At 43.5% G+C, this 18,601-nt stretch overlaps 1 protein-coding gene across 1 annotated transcript in view; it reads left to right on the top strand.

Annotated features, from left to right (window-relative positions):
- The window catches only part of LOC142956555 (disco-interacting protein 2 homolog C), a 151,921-nt gene that overhangs the window by 111,095 nt on the left and 22,225 nt on the right, over positions 1-18,601 (top strand). Inside the window, exons 7-17 of the mRNA XM_076098200.1 lie at positions 826-945; positions 1,675-1,872; positions 8,427-8,518; positions 11,952-12,062; positions 12,888-13,011; positions 14,171-14,280; positions 15,142-15,244; positions 15,384-15,448; positions 15,946-16,039; positions 16,403-16,522; positions 16,854-16,968. Of these exons, the coding sequence (XP_075954315.1) occupies positions 826-945; positions 1,675-1,872; positions 8,427-8,518; positions 11,952-12,062; positions 12,888-13,011; positions 14,171-14,280; positions 15,142-15,244; positions 15,384-15,448; positions 15,946-16,039; positions 16,403-16,522; positions 16,854-16,968 (1,252 nt within the window). The remainder of the gene's footprint in view (positions 1-825; positions 946-1,674; positions 1,873-8,426; positions 8,519-11,951; positions 12,063-12,887; positions 13,012-14,170; positions 14,281-15,141; positions 15,245-15,383; positions 15,449-15,945; positions 16,040-16,402; positions 16,523-16,853; positions 16,969-18,601) is intronic.

The following is an 18,601-nucleotide window of genomic DNA, read 5'->3' as shown; positions in this document are numbered from 1 at the left end:
TAGTTGTCGGGTCACGTGAACTTTAAAAAGGAAAGTTTTCAAAGAAAACATTTGTACCAGCTTGTTTTTAATGACGGTCTTTCCCAACGTACAGAATTCATTGTTCCTATTTATTTTTCGTTGTGAATTGAGGCAGAGGCGTGTCCACGCATGCTCGTATTTACTTAAAACTCATTTTGCATCGAGTATTAAACACACACGTGTTGACGCTGTTTGTTTCACCAGCAAAGATCTCTTCACCACGGCTTGATGGAGACAAACACAGACACGAATAAGAATAAACTCCCGACTGTTACCGCCAGGATGTTTCAGTACAGACGTCTTTGCGGCCCTTTAGCCAACGCTGAGTAATAATCGTTGGCTCGTCCAGTCTGCCCCCAAACCAAGTCAGCCAAAACATCTATTCACTTCCAGATCTCTGCACTTCCACTTCCATCCCGCCGCTCCGTCCTAAAGCTCCACAGTTGGGTTTAAAATCAGCCTTAATGAAAGAGCAATCTGTGCCTCATCTCGCATGCTGTTTGAGTGTCATGTTCAGTTGATTGCTCACTCGAGCGGGAAAAAAACGTGGCAATTTAACGTAGAACTTCCGTGGATGTTTCATCAGCGACGAAGCAGCAGCAGCTACTTCAACACGTGCACCTGCGAGAGCACAATTAGGAGTTTAATACTGTGTGTGTGTGTGTGTGTGTGTGTGTGTGTGTGTGTGTGTGTGTGTGTGTGTGTGTGTGTGTGTGTGTGTGTGTGTGTGTGTGTGTGTGTGTGTGTGTGTGTGTGTGTGTGTGTGTGTGTGTGTGTGTGTGTGTGTGTTCTCGCCCTGTGCAGGTGTTCCAGTCAGCAGCAGAGTTTCAGCCAAAATACAGCAACTCGTCAACACTCTGAAGAGACCCAAACGGCCGCCGCTGAGGGAGTTTTTTGTCGACGACTTCGAGGAGCTTCTGGAAGGTAACAGCTTCACACGCTTTATTTAGAAAACAGTGTTCCACACGAGGTCTGAAGCACCGTCTCATACTGTATAACCTGGTTCTGTTGGTGATCAATTATTGATTGTTGGGCTGGAGGCAGGGTGGAAGAAATACTCACGCAATAATACAGTTTAGAAATACTATGATAAAGTAAAAGTGTTCAAGGCAAAAGTATTGGCATCAAAATATACTTAAAAGTACCAAAAATAAAAGTGCTAATAATGCCGAATGGCCCGTTTCAGATATCTTATGTTACTGGATTAGAATTATTGATGCATTAATGCTTTCATCACATGGGGCTTATTTGAACACCTTTATACTGCCAGGTAGCTTGTGAATATCTCGCTGGGGGTCAATTAAATTTAATCTAAACCTGTAATATATATTTAATTTTGTATTATTAATCTGTATCTACAAAGTATCTTAAGTTGTCAAATACAAGTAGTGGAGTAAAAAGTACATTTGCCCTTGAAATGTAGTGAAGTAGATGAAGTATAAAGTATCACAACATGGAAACACAAGTAGAGTACAAGTACCTCTTAAGTACAGTACTTGAGTTAATGTACTTAGTTACTTTGCACCGCTGGGTGTAGGTTAGGGTGGAAGGCTGATGATAATCATGCTGCTGCTTCTGGTTGTTGTATCGACAGCGAAAGTGAAGCCGGTAAACATTTCGAGCCTCTCGCTCTGTTTTTCTGTCGTCCTCCAGTCCAGCAGCCAGACCCCAACCAGCCCAAGGCGGAGGGAGCTCAGATGGTGGCCTCGCGGGGCGAGCAGCTGGGCGTGGTGACCAACTGGCCCCCGTCTCTGGAGGCGGCCCTGCAGAGGTGGGGCACCATCTCTCCGAAGGCCCCCTGCCTCACCACCATGGACACCAACGGCAAGCCGCTCTACGTGCTCACCTACGGTAATTAAAGCCTCGCTTCTCTCTGATCGAGTCGGGGGGGGAGACACTTTATCGGAAAGAAGACAAAACACTTATATAAACGCCTTCATTTGTCTTCTCCGGCTTTGGGCTTTTCTTGTGACATAAGTTACTTTGCGGTTCCCTTTTTATGTCTCCGTGCCGGCGAAAGTAGTGGCCAGAGGCATCATTGTTTACGGGTTCTCCGTCTGTCCGGTTCCTTCACCTAAATGAGATTTCTCTGGAGGGAATTTCTCTTCAAATTTGGCACAAACTCAACTCAAGGATGAGCTGATTGGATTTTGGTGGTTTACGGTCACTATGAACTCACAGAAAACGATTTTCTTCTCAAGAATTTGTTTGCTATTTATGACAATTTCACACAAATGTCTAAAAAGATAAAATGATGAAAGTGATGACATGTTGGACTACAGAGGCAAACAACCGCAAAGCACGAATTATAGTTTAACATTGTGAACTCCCTGACTCTGATCATACTACATAATGCCACATTTTGGGATTCCAGTGGCAACTGAAGTCGTATTCTTTCGATGCTTAAACACCAGCAGCCGGTCAAGAACTTTTTCTGAATAGAATTGCCAAAATTTTGATTGAAATGAGGAATTATCTGATCAGAAAACCTTTAAACTATTAAGTAAACAAGATGACAAATCTGACCAATAACGGCTTTAAGTAATAACGTGAGTGAATTGTATCCGCTCATTGGGATCCATGACCAACATTTTGAAAACCAGTAATAAATGCTTCCACAGCATGAAAAATGATTTCTTTCACACGTAAACATGCATCTCTGAGAGCCCACCTGACCTCGATCAGTCATCGTAGTGGTAGATGAACACAGCGGGGCTTGTTTTGTTTCCGGCACATACGGTGGCTGATTAACTGAAGCACCAAACAATGTGTAACACCCGCTGTGTGAGCATAACTCCGCTAATGGCAGCCAGACAGAGCGCTCAGCACATTAGCAACGTGTGAAGTAGACGCTTTCAAGAAGCTGCTCTGCTGAAGGAGGGAAAGTTTGTTTGGTTTTTTAATCCCAAATGTCCAGATTTTTGACTACAATAACGTGGACAATATCTTCAGAAGCTTTTGTGTTTGGAGCGGTTTGTTTAATCTCTGGACTCATTTCAGATCCGAGGGTAATGACACCTGATACAGAATGTAGTAATATTCATCGTTTTCTGCTGCACCTCACAGGTAGTAAACTCTCCACTTAGATCGGACAGAGAGACGCACACTTTGGGAGATTTGGGGTCCCGGACCCGACCAGATTAGGCCGGATGTAATTTCAACCCAGCCCGACTCGGGGCGCCAGGGTCGGGGCTCGGTTATGAGGAACCAAGTGGACCAAGTTTCTGACGCCACTGAAGAACATAAATAAAAACATTTCAAGAAAGGGAAAGTCATGTTTTACTTTTTCAGGAACATCAGACGAATCTGGTGCTCTAACAAATCCATTTACAAACCTTCTGCTGCGAGCAAATGTAAAACACAACACAACAATCGTGGTTCTTTATATTGTTAGAGACACAGACGTGTTTGCTATCAGCAGGTGAAATCTGACACTGAACTTAAATTCCTACAGCAGAAGGAACGACACGGAGCACAGAAAACAAAGTAAATGTGGAGAAAGCAAACACTCAGCTGGTGAAAAGTAATAAGAAATACGTAGGTTTCAGTCTCCTCACGTCCTAAACCCCCCCCATGCTTCACGGTTTAAGTCTATACCCAAATTGGAACAAACTCTTTAGTTCGGCAGCTGCCGATCCGACTTATTCATCTCCCCAAACGGCGGCGGAGGAAATGGCTTCGGGTCCGGAGGATGGCGAGAGATTAAGCCGCAGTGAGCCGAGCTTTCTTCTCTCAGGTCCTTTAGAGTCAGACCTCCTCGCTGCACAGCGGAGAGAATGAAGTGACACCAAACAACACACACACACACACACACACACACACACAGGCACAGTGAACACATATTAACCCACATGAACTCACATTCTCAGATTCAGGGTTTAAAGACGTACTCACATCTTTTAAATTAAACGAAAAATACTTCAAAGTAAAAGTATTTACTTGAGTTATTTGTCACGTAACTTCCGTACTTATGTAACAGCATTTCCGTAGTTTTTTACGATCTTTTCTTAAACCTACTAAGTCGTTTTGTTGCCTAAACCTAACTAAGTTGTTTTCTTTGAAGACAGAAGTTTATTTTGAAAATACCGTAGTAGTACGAGCGGAAATTGACACACAGAGTTTCTGGACTTTTGTAGGAAAAGTCACAAAAAATGAGGAAAACGTACATCTTACTCCCCGTTGTTTGAGGATACGTTGATCGGTTGAGCTGTGGAGATTTTTAGGCCTCCGGCTCCGATCTCGTGATTTCTCAGAAACGCTTTGAGTGAACGTCCAATGGATATAATTCGGTGGTCAGAAGTCACTGTGACCTCACAAAACACATTTTTTTGTCCATAACTCAATAATTGATATGCTAATTATGACAAGTTCACACAAACGTCTGATAGTATAAAATTATGAAGTAGAGATATTTTGGACGGACATGGATGTGAACCGCACCGTGAGCGTGAGGCAGTAATTATTACAAGAGGAGTAGAGTTCTTAATTTGCTGTTTTCTGTGACAGTTTTTAAGATTTTGATGTTTAGGAAAGAAGAAGAAGACGAGCTTATCTCATGTTGAATTTAAAGTTTCTTTAAAACAGTTTACATGCAAATCGGAAACGGCGGCCGCTTCACCTTTTCACAAAGGATCGTTGATATAAAGATAAATGTGAATAAATTAGTTTTCATTACTGAAACGTGTGAAAATGAAATTTAATTGTAGCTTGTAGCTGTGTGAAGAAAAAAGTACAAGAGTTCCTTCTGAAACGCAGAAAATTACATAAAACTAGTGTCGTATCTGAAGTACAGTACTTCCCCAACCTCTGTTTGTACAACACACACACACACACACACACACACACACACACACAGACTCAGCTTTGTCCCTAAAGCTCGCTCTTCCAACAGGCGTAGTGTGTGTGTGTGTGTGTGTGTGTGTGTGTGTGTGTGTGTGTGTGTGTGTGTGTGTGTGTGTGTGTGTGTGTGTGTGTGTGTGTGTGTGTGTGTGTGTGTGTGTGTGTGTGTGTGTGTGTGTGTGTGTGTGTGAGAGATTTGAGTGAGCTTGCAGCTGATGATGAGGCGATGTGAGCTCACCAGACTGTGAAATGTCTTCAGCCGGAGTCCATCACCAGAGACACAATGACATGGTGAGACAGTGTGTGTGTGTGTGTGTGTGCAGTGCTGAATCTAAATCTCGATCTTCCTTTATCTTTGATTCCTGCGGTGTCTTTTTCCTTTGATGTCGGGCCGACAAGGACAAACTTGTTTTGTTTTCTTCCTGTCGAGTCGTCCTCCGGAGAACAGAGAGAATTCATGATACCTAATTCTCCCGCTGTCCTTAAACTCAACCCTCGACACGCTGCACTGCAGACAACCGCACAACCGTAATTTGCAGGAGAGAAAGTGTTTCGGAAAAAAAAAGAAGCTTTCAGGCGAGCGTCTCGGGGAGCTTTGATCCACGTGGGAACAGATCACGTAATCGATAGAGACGCTCTGATTTCCATACGCAGCATGAAGCTTTCAAGTTCTGCGTGTTGGGTTTTGATCTCTTCCTTTGATTGTCTCTTGTGTGCTTTTGTTTGGAGTGTTTTCTATAAACTACAAATCCTGTTTTCAACTTGGAAAGAACTCCGTCACCCTCTATAAACTTTCCAGGATCGGCTTTACTTACAAACTATTGTCTCTACGTCTCTCCTCCTCAGTCCTAATACGTCACTTCTGTTCATTGGTTGCGAAAAAAACAACATGGCGACGGTGAAATCGACAAACTCGAGGCTTCTCCTGCAGTCCGAGCTCCGGAGGGAGGAGGAGGGCTCAGCTCCCGGCAGCGTCTCCTCCTCCTCCAGGAGCAGAGCTTCACCTCTCTGGGAGTCAACACCGACACCACACTGCTGGAGACCCAGGACGTATTGCTGGACCCGCTGGAGGGAAGGGAGGCACGGGAGAACCAGAACCAGGACTGAGAGGAGCAGACCGTCAGACCCTGCTGCAGTAACATGAGAGGTTTTCTAAAGAGACTCTGGTGCTCAGAGACACTACAGCTTTAGTCCACAGGGACCAACAGAACCAACAGGAAATGAAAGTTCCTCGTAGTAACTTTAAGTGTCAGATAACACACAAACTACATATAATTTAGTGTACTTACTGTAAGAAAGTTTGAATTTTTTTATGTCACATTTTTATAAAGCTGACGAATAACCGCAATAAACCTGCATTCAAAACCTAATGCCAGCCTGGAAACGACTTTATTCCTTTTAAAGATAATTTTGTCAGCTTTTATTGCCTTTAATAACGGGGAATGGGGGGGGGGGGGGAATGACATGCAGCAAAAGGCCGCAGCCCATTTGTAAAGATGCTCTACATTCATGTAGAAAGAAAAACAAAGCATCAGTTGAAATCCTTCACATAACATGTCTGAGATATTGTCTGAGTGCAGAGATCCTTTTGTCAAACCGCGGCTCAGTGTGAGACCTGCTGTCTCTCAGCAGGAAGCCGTTCTGTTCTTGGAGTCATTTCCTGAGAGATGCTGCTGCTCTCAAACAGCGAACATCTCATTTCAGAACAAAAGCGCCCTTTTCAATTAAATCAAACCAGATGATTGGGCCGTTTCCTGCTCCTCGCCTCGGTCTCGGGGAATAAAAAGCCGCTGGATGAGCCTCTCATGGGTCGGTTGAGTAATGTCATCCTAAAAATAACAAGAAAACAGAAACCCTCTGATTACATCTGCAGCTCTGTGATTTGGGACTCTTCAGCGGGAGAGATGCTCTCTGACAGTCTAGCAGGAATCCTCTCCTCTGATTGTTGAACGTGTGGAGGATGGCTGGTTCTCACCTCCAGGGTTCTCCCACTATTACTGATGAAGTGCCCTTGATGTGGGCATCCTCATCCCAAAACGGATTCACGGTCACTGCAGTAGCTTCCACACATACAGCACATACATGGATATCAGTTCAATTGAATGTTGTTGTTTTAAACATTATCCTGATGCTCATCAGTGTCACACCTGCTGTTACATGATTACTGCAGCGCAGTGGTTCACACGCTACCCGTCCAAAGGGGTCGCAAGATAAATCACAGCGAATAAAAACACCAAGTTCTGCTGTTTAGAGTTCAAAACATTTGAACTCTAAACTGTTTCCTGTAGTTTAAGAAGAGCTCGTCCAGTCACATGATGCACTCGTAAACCTGGAGGACCAGCAGATTCTTCTTGACTCTCAAAAATGAATACATGAATACTGCTTTAATTAAGCATCCTTACATCCTTACATCCTTTACAGATGAACCCCTTCACGCCCAAATCAACAGGCACAGATCCTTGAAGGAAACGGTAGATCTGCTCTACAGTTTAAGATGATGAGTGACCGACTCATTTGATCATTTTGATCGGTCTCAACAGTCATCATGTCTATCAGCGAGGATTTCTCCTGCAATCAATCAAAAGCCTGTAAGCAGTTGCCGGGCAGATGTCAGGCTGTTATTACCTTCTGAGCTCTCTAATGAAGTCTAAATGGTAAAAAATCCACTTTATGCTCCTGGAAGACACGATTGTTGTGTTTTTGTGGACCATTATCCTGAATTAATTCCTTTAAATGACACTTTGTTCAACCTGTAGACCGTCTGTAGCTGAGTCCGTGTTGCTCGGCCTCTCTTTGTGTTGTGTTTCTCTGCTAACCGTCTGAACTGATTCTCCTCCAGGGATCCAGGAGCTCTGACAAACATCAGAAAAACCTCATTTAGCGTGAAAAACAAAGAGGAATTCACGGCGGATTGCTCATGCGTAATATCTGCGTCTGCCAGTCTGAGTTAGGGAGGGGGGGGGGGGGGGTGATTGATTCTATTGTTGTGAGTTACTGCATTAATGAACAGAGCCAACTATACGCCTGGCGGGGAAAATGAAACTGATCGCAGAGATTAGATAATATTATATATATTTATATTTAAAGCAGCAGTTAAAAACACAACAATAATTCCTTCTGTTTGAAAGGAGGTAACGGGTTCATGTTGCCTGAAGTAGCGTGAGCACTGAAGACATCGGTCCAGATACCAGGAAGCCGTTTCTGGCTGTAATGATGCACTGATGTGGCCTCTGTGACTCCCTCTGATGTGCTGTGGTTGCGTCTCCGTGTGTGTAAAGTATCGCTGTACATGGATCCACTTACTCCACAGCCAAGGTTTGGTTATGAAATCTGTGTGATCGTCTCCGTACCCGTCCACCCCGCGAGGTGCAGCCGTGTCTTCCAGTGTAATGTCTTGCATATGGGGGACTCGTGATGTCATCCTTTGTTCCAACCGTGCGGTCGTTAAGTCCAACAGAGACGTCATTTCTAACCCGTCCACGGGAGAGAAGCTGTGGTTAGTTTCTGCTGCCTCCCTCTGTGCTCTCTGTGCTTTCACAATAATGATTCACACAATCTGCCTTCAGGGAAACTCTGGTCCAGGAGTGTGAAGGTGGCCTTCAACCTGCTGCACAAACTGGGAACCAAACAGGAACCGCTCGTCAGACCTGGAGACCGGGTAAGAGGAAAAACTCTGTTTACATGCACACTCATATTCCACTAGTATTCTGACTATCACAAGATAGTGAATTCCATATATATAGTTAGATGTATTAGTTATATATTCAAATATTTAAAATCAGAGTAGAGAAAAACATTAAAATAGAACAAAGTATATAAAGAAATAAAACATATATAACTTACTTACACAAAACATGTGCAAACCTTTAATACTTTTACTACATTTAGCTGATAATACTTTTCCTTTAGTAACACACAGCCTCAAAAAATGTGAAAAAGCTTGAATTTTCTGAACTTTCACACAACAGATAACACAAGAAATCACTTGATGTGGGTTGAGGTGCATCTCTATCTATGAAACAACTACACAGAGGCTCTTTAGTCCGAATCAAGACGGAAAACTTTATTACAACCTTGACAAAGGCTCTTACCTTTCACAATAAAAGCCCTAGACATATATTATCCGCCGGCTAGTCTTTCACATCTTACTCGTCGTTTATTCGTGACGCTCCTGCTTCAGGCGTTTATTCTGGATCATCCACAGACCCACGTGTTTACAGTTTACACAAGTACGGATGTCTTCGCTTTGAATGAGATGCGTCAACTATTCAAACGTTTATGTTCCAGCATCGGTTCCTTTCCTCATCGTGGAAGTCTGCAGGGCTCGATACCACTAGAGGTCACAGGTCCTGTTTGTTCATTTGAGTCGGCGACATCAGACTTTCTATCACTTTGGTTTCCTTCAGTATTAAAACATCAAAGATTATCTGAAATAAATCACCTCAAGATTTTTTGGGTACCTGCCAAAATAAGATGCGACGGCCCGACACACAATGTTTTAAAAATGGACACGTGTGTCGTCCTTTCCTCCTTTCATTGTCATTACAATCATCACTTCACACTCAGAGCTTCTTTAACCACACGCCTCCACACGTGAACAGACGATCACACTGAAGTGGAAAAAAGGTTCAGTAATAGTCCCACAAGTGTCTCGTCTCTCTTTCATCTTTATTTCAAGCTCCATTTCGCGCTCGGCTGGAGACTAAGTCAACACTGGCACGATGCCAGAGTGTGTGGGTATTTGTTTTTATGCATCTCAGCCGGAAGGGTGTGTGTTTTAATCACTGTACAAACTGGTGTTTTTCACAGTTTTACTGAAGTTTTATAATAAGTTGCATGAAGAGAAATTACAGTGTTGTCGTTTTATTTTGACGGGGTTTGTCACACCTCACAGGATGACGGTGTTTAGAGGTCTGAGGAGATTTAATTACACTGAGAAATGACACAGAAACTGTTATTTTACGAGTTAGGTCGTCATTTTATGTGGAAAAACTGTTTCGGGAAATGAGCGCGGGGAGGTTTGTGGATGTGATGTGACTCTCAGAACCGAGAGATGTTTGAAGTTCAGGCAGATTATTGCAGGTTTGTTTTCATTTTTATGTCAAGTAGAATATTCTATATTGGTTTTAATGAAATACATACGGGGCTCATGATCATGTTCCAAAAGCAGGAAATATTACGTTTCTCCAACTCTACATAATCCATGAAAACAATTATAAACCATTACAGAAGATTGCTATCTGGTTATTTTGAGGTATAACAATGTGTCAGAGAAGTAAAAAGTCTTACAACAGTACATTAAAGCGGCAGACCCCAGTCAGTATTAAAGTGGAGGCTTTGCTAAAGATCATAGCGCTAGGGTTACTTTTGTAACTACTGTCAACGCTCCACAAGAAAAACACACATTTTATGGTCAAAACAGGTAAAAATCAATTTAACAAAAAAAAAACTAAAACCACGACAGCAGTCTGTCCCGTTGTGGAGAGTTTATACATCATGACGTCGTTAAATGTCTGCAGCATTCGGCTCTCTCTGGTATCATCTACTGATGAAACCTGAACGGCTCCAATGAGAGCTGCTCATGTCAACATTAGTTCAGTTAAAGCACCATTACAACGCTTGCATTCGCTCAGGTGCACTTAGCTTATAGCTTCACACACACACACACTACTGTACATGGAAGCTATTAAACAGCACTTAAGCCGGGGTTCACCCTTATCATCACAATGTGCAACTGGAGCCAAACTGGATCCAACATGGCGGAGCAGGAGATGAAGGCTCTGCTGTGAGTGACGACGTTGTGGAAACATGTTGGATGCTGGTGGTTTTGTTCGAGTCGCGGTGGTTGAAAGATGGCAGATAGAAACCTGCGTCTGAGATGATCTTCCATGTGGTGGATGTGATTCACCAACGAGGGGGAATGAAGAGACATGTACAGAACGAGCAGTTCTGTTACTGCCAACAAAAAACGACCACAGAGCTGAATCCACTCACGATAATGTCAACAAAAACAGAACATGATCAACTTTACAAAAGTTTATTTAATGTGGGAATGTTTCGGGTTGAAAACGTCAAATAAATCTAATCTTTGAGTCTTGAATGTTTTCCACTTTTCCCTCTTCAGTTGGTCTGATTCTGGGCTATAGACCCTCCTGCATTCGGCTGAAAGTCACCAGTTAACACGCTCACTAGTGAAACTGAAACACCTGTTGCTCTGAAACGGTCGTGATCCTGTCGCTGTCCGAATATTGATTCTGACAACCAAACGTTTAGATGCTGGCAACTGTTTTTATTCAATGTTTGAAGCGTGATAACTCGTCTGGACGGATGGATCAGAACCACACTATAGTTGTAAACATGTTCACGTACATGTTTGAATATTTCAGCTGTAAAAGCGTCTACGGGGATATAAAGTGCTGCATTATTGGACCTGCTGCAGGAAACGCTTCATGTGCATGAAAACAATAAGACTGTAGGATACGATACAGTGGTAATGTTTAAAAATACATATACAATAAATGATAATGTTAAAGATGTTTATATAATGTTGCACCCCCTTTTTTCTTGATTTAAAATATATTTGCTTTGCCCAGTTTACAGTAAATTGTCTTGTTTGTCTTTTCTTTACATCCGGAGGTTTGTTGTCATGTTTGCTGCTGTTGTGTAAGAGTTTCATCAGTTTAACGGGACCTCAGTGGAACAATAAAACCATTTGAACTGAAGTCAAATGAGCTGAAACAGAGAGGAGGATAAACAGAGGAGAGGGAGCGGCACATATAAATGTATATTTATGGTTCTGTAGGTGGACTCACTGGGTAGAAAACAATTACATAGACAAAGGAAGATATGAGGCGAGAAGACATTGACCAGATGCCCTCTGAAAGATTTACAACTAAATCCATGTCGGTTACAGACGGGACACCATGAGAATCAAAAGCCTGAATGAACGTTTCCTCCGTCACTCATCTGTACATTTAAAATACAGTTTCAGGCTTAAAAAGCAGCGATGCAGCCGACTGCTTCCTGTGCAGCGACGGTAACGACCACATGCTGACTCGGCGTGGTCTCCCCTGTCTCCCTCTGACCTGTAGGTGGCGCTGGTCTTCCCAAACAACGACCCCGCTGCCTTCATGACGGCGTTCTACGGCTGCCTGCTGGCCGAAGTCGTCCCCGTGCCGATAGAAGTACCGCTGTCCAGGAAGGTAAGCGGTCACGGTGCACAACGTCAACCGAGTGATGAGGAATGTAGTCGTGAACGAACGTTTGAATGGATCAGTCGTTGGTATCTAATCAACAGTAACAGAGAGTCTTCTGAATGTCTGTAATGTAACTAAACGTCTCCACTTCAGCAGCTCTTACATACACCAAACTTTACTCGTTCATTCCCCTCTGTGTGCTGAAGGTTCACACAGAGGGGTTTGTTCACGCATCACTCTACTAAAGACATGAGTCATCAGTGGTGAGTCATGGCAGCACAGGGGACACTGAGCTCAGCTGAGGTGTAATCAGACCCAAATGTCTCTGAAGAAACGTCTCTGCTGTTGTTGTTTGAGTCATAGTTTGGTTTGGCACAGCGCTGTAACTGTGTGTGTGTGTGTGTGTGTGTGTGTGTCAGTGGAGGTCGCAGTGTGGCTTTGGGAATTTCTTTTCATTGTTTCTGGTTTGTCCAAAGTAGTTGCTGCTCCACCGTTTTCTTCCACCAACAAAACGCTGCTGTTGACGTTAAAGCGTTCTTACAAAGCGTTTCCCCCACAAAATATTTCGGCAACCAAAAGCTGGTGCCTGGTTGCCAGCCCTGTTTTCAGATTTTAAGAGTGTACGCAACCAAAAACGCTTCATCCAAAGGTTTCGACTTGTTTTTATGTCCACAGGTTTGTTCTTTAAATTACAACAAGAACATTATCTTTAACAAAACCAAACTAACCCACCTCTTTACAGCTGTGTGGAGAGGACCAAGCAGCACTTATTGATTCATCAGAATCCAGTTGAGATGATTAATCACATTTCACGTCTCTGTCTCCGTCCAGGACGCCGGCAGTCAGCAGATCGGGTTTCTGTTGGGGAGCTGTGGAGTGACGGTGGCTCTGACCAGCGACGCCTGCCATAAAGGGTTACCCAAGAGCCCCACCGGAGAGATCCCACAGTTCAAAGGTCTCACACACACACACACACACAGCCTATCGCCACACCTGTGCACATACCGGTAAGAACCACCAACTCTACATGCATCAGTGTTAAATATCAAGAATCAAGAGTCCAGTTTTAGTGCACATTCTTCCCAGGATCAGCTCCCTTTTCCTGCTAAAATTCCTTTGGAAACCTGGAATTATTTGATGCACGTGTGATGTTTCGTATGATGCGTGTGATGGTTTTATGGTTTCACACGGGTTTCCAGCGAAGTTACTGTTGTTTTTTATCGAATCGGGCAGTTTTTAATCTGGTTTCAGTTCCTCCTGTCTGTCACTGGGATGAAGACACAGACTGATTGCAACAGACAGCGAGGCTGAGTAATGGATATATATATATATATATATATATGAGAGAGAGAGAGAGAGAGAGAGAGAGAGAGAGAGAGAGAGAGAGAGAGAGAGAGAGAGAGAGAGAGAGAGAGAGAGAGAGAGAGAGAGAGAGAGAGAGAGAGAGAGAGAGAGAGAGAGAGAGAGAGAGAGAGAGAGAGTCCCACTGATTAACAACGAATGTTTGCTTTTCAGTAATGGAAGTATAAATAGCAACATGATGCCGCCAGATTTACTGCTCCTCACTCAGTATGGCTTAAGGGATGTGTGTGTGTCTCATTAAGGGGGAGTGCTCCTCTTATTGATCAGCAGGCTTTAAACTCATCTCATTCACATGGCTGATTGTTTCTTCTGTCTCTGGCAGCATTAATTCAGACATTATTAACGTACACTCAGCATTTTACTCGTGTTCAGCGCGGAGCAACGCATCCTCGTTACGGTGATTCAGTCTTTATGAGGAAGAAGGTAAACCTGTCGACGCTCTACGAGCCAAATAATACAGAAATACAGCAGAACATCTCTGGTTCAGTGACGTCCTGAAGATACGAGTCACGGCCGGCACCAAACACACCTCTCAGTCTGCTGAATGACTTCAGGAGACATTCGTAGATTTAAAATCCATCTTAACCGAAGGACGCCGTGTCTTTCTGGAAATATGAAACTGGATTTTGGCTCATGTGACTTTAGGTCTAAATGAGGTTCAGCAGGTGAACCAGGAAGGAACAGATCAACCTCTGGATGTTGATGGACGTTGGAGACATGAGGACGTTTGTTTTGTGACCCTGTGTGTCCAGGCTGGCCCAAGGTGCAGTGGTTCGTCACGGAGTCCAAACACCTCTCCAAACCTCCCCGAGACTGGTTCCCACACATCAAGGACGCCAACCAGGACACCGCCTACATCGAGGTAACGCAGCGCGTCCACTCGGGCAGATCCACCCGCTACTCTCTTGTGAGTGGACGTCAATGGTTGTGCGTCTCTCTGAGTGGATGCTTCTCTGTTTCTGCTCCTTGCAGATGATCAAAGGTGTCATTTCGTCTGATTGATTTTAATTTTCCCGACGCACCTTGAAGCTGTTGTTGCAGGTGAAATGTGTCCTTGATTGCACCGGGGATTGAAAGAGGCCGACAGGATAATGATGAAAGTAAAGGGATGATTGAACAACGATCGACCGTTCGTATTTTAACGGAGGCTTCCTTCGTCTCAGACAGACGAGACAGATGAAATTACTGTGACTCTTTTCTGTTTTCTGTGTTAATGTCGCAGCACGATTCATAACGCTAATAGCAGCCCATAATGTGCTTCTGTTTGTCGTTGTGCAGCAGACATTAGTCAGACATGTGCCAGACTTTTCGGTTACTGTCGACTCTTTGAACATTGAACACGATGACGTCGTGTGTTTACAGCCGCGCTGTTGACTTACAGCTAAGATTTATTTTGTACTTGTATTGTTTTATAAGCTAGAAAAGATTTGTGCGCGACGAGATTACATACAAAGTCGCAAATGACTCGAAATTTGCCTCAAATATTTCAACTCTAGCGTGATATTCTGTGTGTTGTAAGCCTGTCAGCGTTGAGATGCTCCTCCCGTCATCACGCACGTTGAATCAGAAATGAAGGAAAGAGATATTGTGTCTGTCGGTGTCACCCAGAGCTCTACGATACCTCGTATTACATTTTAGAATTTGTTTGTTTGTCGTCTTGTGGAAACATGCATTCAGACGGTAGATACCTGTCTTCAGTCTCAGTCTCTGTCTCTGTGTCCAGTATAAGACCTGTAAGGACGGCAGCGTCCTCGGTGTGACGGTGATGAGGATAGCCATGCTCACACACTGCCAGGGACTCACACAGTCCTGCTCGTACACAGAAGGTAACACACACACACACACACACACACACACACACACACACACACACACACACACACACACACTTACGCTTCATTTCCTTTCACCTTACAGACACTAGCGTCGTTGTTTGTCCCTGAATGTCTCTCTCTCGTCCTCCAGCTGAGACCATAGTGAATGTATTAGACTTCAAGAAGGACGTGGGACTGTGGCACGCCGTCCTGACTGTAAGGAAAACAACCGTTTAACCATTTCAAGTGATGAATGAAAGTTAAATAGTTCAATTAAACTGTCTATGATTATGTTTTTAGAAACATAGAAAATCTTTTTCTTTTTATTTTGTCATCCAAACTTCTTACAACTTTTCCTCTTTAACACAAATGATGACATCTTCAGTCAGAAAGTGTTTTTATTCCTCTTTAGGTGATTCTTAACTTATTCATGTCCACTCAGGAAGACATGTTTGAGTTTTTAACAGAAAAAAATGTGTATTTATTAAACCGATGGATGGAATATGTGCTTAATGTGCAACTGAACCGCATACACAAGAAAGGTGCTTTAGAAAAGCTGCATCGCTGTAGTGACCGCTGTGCACTGTGAGTCCCAGGTATTCTGTCCGTCCATGTTTCTATCTAAGTTATTATATCGTTGTACTTTAACTTCATACTTTAAGTTGTGTTGAAACGCCCCTCACACTCCGTCACCTCCTCCCTGTCTCCGTCAGAGCGTGATGAACATGATGCATGTCATCAGTATTCCCTACGCCCTCATGAAGGTCAACCCTCTGTCCTGGATCCAAAAAGTCTCCCAGCACAAAGGTAAACAAATCCACCCAACGCAGAGCAAACGTCCCAGTTTAACGTCCGTCAATCCTCCACGTGTCTCTGAAACCTGCGGGTAAAGAATCTTCCAGCCTTTTGTATTTTTATATTTCATCCAGCAGAAAAACACACTGTGTTCGGTTTCACTGACTGTGAAATGAAATCTAAAATCTCAGTGTGATCCAATACAACAGCACCGAAAACTACAGACAGTGGCTCAGAGATGAATTTATTCCTTCAGTCGCATGTTGAATAAAACATGTCGAACAGAAGTCAAACTGTTAGTGTGTATAAACAAACGTGTGTGTGTGTGTGTGTGTGTGCGTGTGTGTGCGTGTATGTGTGTGTGTGTGTGTGCAGCCAAGGTGGCGTGTGTGAAGTCGCGGGACATGCACTGGGCTCTGGTGGCCCACCGGGAGCAGCGAGACGTCAACCTGAGCTCCCTGCGCATGCTGGTGGTGGCGGACGGTTCGAATCCCTGTAAGGATGAACACACTCTCTAGACTGTGGGTGGTGCTGTAGTGAAGGTGGTAACGTTCAAAACACAGAGGGTTCATCCTCTGGGGACACTAACCCAAACATTAAAGGGTCAGCACAGAGGTTACGTCTCTTTTGTTTTATAATAGTCATGTCATCCTGAGTTTATGCAATTATTGACATTATGATGACATTTTGATATGGTGAGCTAGAAATGGAACTGATGCTTTTTAGACAAATCTCTACTAAATAGAGCTCTTACTGTTACTGTGAGCTTTGTTTGATGGTCATTTTATTGGATGTTTAGGAGAATCTTTAACTGTTTGTCTCTCAGGGTCGATCTCGTCCTGCGACGCCTTCCTCAACGTCTTCCAGACCAAAGGGTTGAAGCCGGAGGTCATCTGTCCCTGTGCCAGCTCCCCCGAGGCCCTGACTGTAGCTTTAAGGAGGTACTCTCACACACACACACACACACACACACACACACACACACATATATACATGTATTTTTATTGCCTTGTGCACATGTCAAACATCATAGGACACACCATGAAGAGTTGCTTGGAAATTTAATTAAAATTTGACCAAAAATCATCAGTGTTTCGACTGTAGGGATTTTCAATGTGTTTAAAAAATATATATAATAACTGACGTCGTCATAATGCATCGAATCCTCAAATTAAAAAAATAAATCAAATATAAAATATCTTTTCATAAAATCATTTATTTTCTGGCCTTATCTCCTGCTTCTCCATGTTTCACTTACACACATACGTACACACACATTTCTTTACTCTCAGTAATTAGCAGCTTTCTTTTAGATTGTTTTATGCCTCTTAATTTAACCCATTAAAATTCCTGACTACAGCTTATGAAACTCTAAACTTACAACCTTTCCACCTCTTTCATCATCCGCACTGTAGTTCAAACCAAGAAGCAGGGCGGCTTCCAATTTATGCTTCGTGCTCTTAATTACGACTCTGTAAAAGCCGTGTGTGTGTGTGTGTGTGTGTGTGTGTTTTGTGTGTTGTGTGTGTGTTTGTGCCACACAGGCTAATAAATGGCACTTTGCCTCAGCGGGTGTTAAAGTAATGAACTCACTTTATTTTCAGAAGAGCTGCTTCAATAAATTTAGGACGCACGCACACACACACACACACACACACACACTGAACTAGACTCCCTCATTGACACACAGCCCCCAGCTCCTATTTCTAACTTTAACCCCAATTTAATTCTAACCTTAAAACATATATATTCTTGGCTTAAAGGGACAGCTCACCCCCAAATTTCAGAACTACACTTTTTTGTTTTCTATTAATTACTGCAGATTGTTTTGGTGTGAGTTGCCGTGGAGATGTCTGCTTCTCTCTAGTATAGTGCGACTAGTTGTGAGCGGTTTCATGTAGGAACTATAACCGGCAACCGTATCACCACGCAGAAGGAAGCGGGCATAACCGTAACCCTGAACCTTAATGACGTCCTCCTCGGCTGAGCTGTAACCATCAACTGTATGTAAGAAGTGGACGTAGTCGTCGTGACGGCACTCGTTGGTTTGTGGACTGATGTTATGAAGCCTTGAGTTTGGGGATTTTGGCGTCGCCATCTTGGATTACAGCCATATCTATGTTGGTTTTTTTGCAACCGATGAACAGGAAGTGACCATATCTGGACTGAGGAGGAGTGATGTAGAGACGCCGCATACGTCTCTGGTAGAGACCTGTCAATCACCGTGTAGCCCCGCCCCTAAAGCATCCCCTGCTTTATGGTCTGTTTGACTCTAAATGGACCATAATGTACTAAATGAACATCATGCTGTATTGAAGAAGACTTGAAACTAGAGATTGAGACCATAAACTCATGTTTACAATGTTTACTGAGGTAATAAATCAAGAGAGAAGTAGAGTCATTTTCTCATAGACTTCTATACAACCAGAGGAGTCGCCCCCTGGTGGACACTAGAGAGAATGCAGCTTTAACACATCGGCTTCACTCGGCAGAACCGGAGGTTGCCGTCTGATTGTAGCACTAGCTAGCTGATAAGATGCACACTTCCTTCTGCGTGGTGATACGTTTAGCGGG

The sequence above is a fragment of the Anarhichas minor genome, unplaced genomic scaffold (genome assembly GCF_050575085.1).
Source record: "Anarhichas minor isolate MPS153535 unplaced genomic scaffold, ASM5057508v1 ptg000024l, whole genome shotgun sequence".
Classification (NCBI taxonomy): Eukaryota; Metazoa; Chordata; class Actinopteri; order Perciformes; family Anarhichadidae; genus Anarhichas; species Anarhichas minor.
Note: the sequence above shows the minus strand (reverse complement) of the source record. Positions and strands in the feature narration are given on the sequence as shown.